The sequence below is a fragment of the Notothenia coriiceps genome, unplaced genomic scaffold (genome assembly GCF_000735185.1).
Source record: "Notothenia coriiceps isolate Sejong01 unplaced genomic scaffold, NC01 NC01_scaffold00016944, whole genome shotgun sequence".
In the NCBI taxonomy this organism is placed as follows: domain Eukaryota; kingdom Metazoa; phylum Chordata; class Actinopteri; order Perciformes; family Nototheniidae; genus Notothenia; species Notothenia coriiceps.
Window position 1 is genome coordinate 1691 of NW_011349645.1, and position 2861 is coordinate 4551.

At 39.9% G+C, this 2861-nt stretch overlaps 1 protein-coding gene across 1 annotated transcript in view; it reads right to left on the minus strand.

The window, feature by feature from the left end:
* Window positions 1-243: 243 nt before the first annotated feature.
* Window positions 244-2861, minus strand: part of LOC104949950 (ribosomal RNA processing protein 1 homolog A-like) — an 8429-nt gene continuing 5811 nt past the window's right edge. Inside the window, exons 4-6 of the mRNA XM_010776393.1 lie at window positions 1574-1785; window positions 699-814; window positions 244-346 (exon numbers count right to left, since the gene is read on the minus strand). Of these exons, the coding sequence (XP_010774695.1) occupies window positions 245-346; window positions 699-814; window positions 1574-1785 (430 nt within the window). The 3' untranslated portion in view covers window position 244. The remainder of the gene's footprint in view (window positions 347-698; window positions 815-1573; window positions 1786-2861) is intronic.

Here is a 2861-nt window from a genome sequence, read left to right on the forward strand (position 1 = left end):
TGACATGGATTGGTATGCAATCTCTGAAAATATTTGTTTTAGTCTTGTGGTATTGACCATGCTGTATTTAGCTGAAACAGTAAGTGCAGTGCCAATGTAGCCAATAGAAATGCTGTAAAAATAAGAATGTGAAACAATCCTATTATTAATATGGCCTTTGAATTTAAATCACAGAAAGGATAACTGTAAACGTTGATCACAAAGGACACATACACGCAGACACACAGTATTGTTATGGTTTTACTCACACTCTGATGATTTTGTACAGCCTCTGTCTGTTCTGGCTGGGTGTGCTGCTGCGACTGGCCAACCCAAACAGCTTGTCTGCAAGGGCCGTGTAGGCAAACTGCAAAATACACAGAGAGCTCGTCAGAAAACAAACGAGGTCATCTCTATTACAAATGTCCACAGTCTGGGCCAAACTGATGAGTTCAACTAAACATATTGGCTATAAATGTTTCCTCACACAGAAACAAACTTCTCTGAGATGAGTTGACAGATTCATTTAAAACATTACTGATTTTCAGCTGCTATAGTTTCCTTGAGTTTAACAAGTTAGAATATTAAGCTTATAATAAGGAGAGAATAATATAGAACAGTATAGTTTAAAACAAGTGGCATGCATTGGATTGAAATGTTTAACCATAGCAGATTTCATCTCAAAAGGAAAACACCATTAAAAGAGAGAAAGCCTTCACCTGTAGCACCGGGCCGACCACTTCGTCACATGGCTCTTCTGTTTCAGAATCCTCCTCCAGGTGAAGAAGCTCGTCATCATCATCATCATCATCTTCATCTTCATTTGATTTATTGCCTGAAAAAAAAGAAAAACTAAAATACTCAAGTATCCATTACTTTACTTCTTGTTAGTCCTGCATTCTATTTTAGGCTTAGTAGCTGCCGAGTTGACCAGTTACATTTCAACTTTCAATATCTCAAAATGGTATTAAATGTCACACAAAGTATTATTTCAGAACACAGATAAGTTGTCCAGTAGCATAAATAGGTAATCCTTTTTATGCTATACACAAACATGAACTAGTCATTTGAGAACAATGTGTTACTTAGAGAACACAAATCGGAAAATGACAGAAGATCTGGGCAGAATAATGAATCACTCGCAGTTTTCAACTGGCAGTTATAACTGAATGTAATGTTTTCTACTTTTTTACATCTGGGAAGGTATTTGCCTTCATCAGATGGAAAGTGTCTTGACCAACAACGTAAGTATTTCTTATAGCTAAGCAGGGCATGCAAGCGAGCAAACAAGAACAAGAACAAACAAACAAGTGAAATGAAGAATAAAATTGAAATCGAACAATATAATATTGTGGTGGTTCATCTTATAATTCAGTCTAGAGAATGCACCAGACAGCATCCAAGACCTGCAAAAATCTACATTTTCTAGGGGGAGGAGGCCCCCCAAACCCTTCGTGCGTCATTTAGTCCGCGCGCATTTTTCAGGGCAATCTCTATTGGGCTCAGGGCCATCTGTAAATTAGCTTAGTCTTAGCCTAGTATCGGAAATAGGAAATATAATTAACCCGTCAGGAGTTGATCCAGTGAGCCATACCGTTGATCTGCTTCCTCCCTATCTCACAGACAGCTTTGCTCTTCCTCTCTTTCGGCTGCTCGTTACCGTCGTCTTCTTCTGAAGCCTGTCCTGAGTCTGAGTCTGAGGCCTCCGCTGCCTTCACCTCCTTCATCAAATCGTCGATAGCAAAGGGGGCCTGGTCGATGATAGTGCAGAGGATGCTGTTGCAGATGGCCCCGAACAGAGCCCGGCTTTAGAGACAGACACAAGCAAAGATGAGCGGAGGGAAGGGAGTTGGCACTAAACACAACAGCACCAAGTTGACTTTGAATACAGTTGTAGTGCCCTGGGGCCTCATTTATAACACCGTGCGTAGGATTCACGTGGGAAGGTTGCTTACGAGGTAGAAATAAAAAAAAAAATAGGTACAGACATTTTCCGATTCACAAAACATTGCTTACCGGCGAGGAAAGTGCGTACGGCACTTCCTACGCCGGTTTCTCTTTATAAATCACAACCGACTCGAAATGCGGTGTAGCTTTTTTTGGGCTTCACGTAACGCCCATATTTGCCTATAAATAGTCAAAGAAACGCCCATTCATTTTGACTGACTGCATGAAGAAGATCGCAGGAAATGACGACAGAACAGCTAAAAAAGACATCTCACACCGTGTCAGATTTTTTTTGGGGAGGTCGAGATAAATCATATTGTTTGGTGGATGCAGTTTGAACCAGAGTAGCAGCATGGAGGTCGGATCGTCACCAAAATAAATAAATAAGTGGTCCGAAAAAGGTTAATGACAAAAAGAATACACATAGCCTAACCTTCCTCAGGCAGTGTGTTTTTACCGGGGACAGGAGACACTCCCTTGATGAGAAACTGTAAGAAATGATGGGGGAATCCCTCCGGAGTGGAGTCATGACGACAGGATCTGAATTATTTGTTTGTATTTGGTAGTTTGTGTTCCAGCTTTCAATCAGCAACTATATATCCATAATCCACCAGTTAAAGTAAATACAACTAATGTGTTGTGTTATATTAGCTGTACAATTTACCACATATGGTGTTCTTAGTTTCCATACCTCCTGTGTTTTACGAGCGACTTGTCAAGTCTTAGCAAACGGCATAAAACACTATTAAACGTGATAGCATATAAAACCATGCTCGTATCTACAACCTATAGAAATAGAAAAACGGCGTCAGTTTAGACGTAATTCTGTCCTCCTGCTTACCGCATAATTTATGAGAAAACATTTCATAACATTAACACAACATATTCGAGGTGGTTTTAAATAACATATCCGTATTTATTTATTTCTCCAAGTT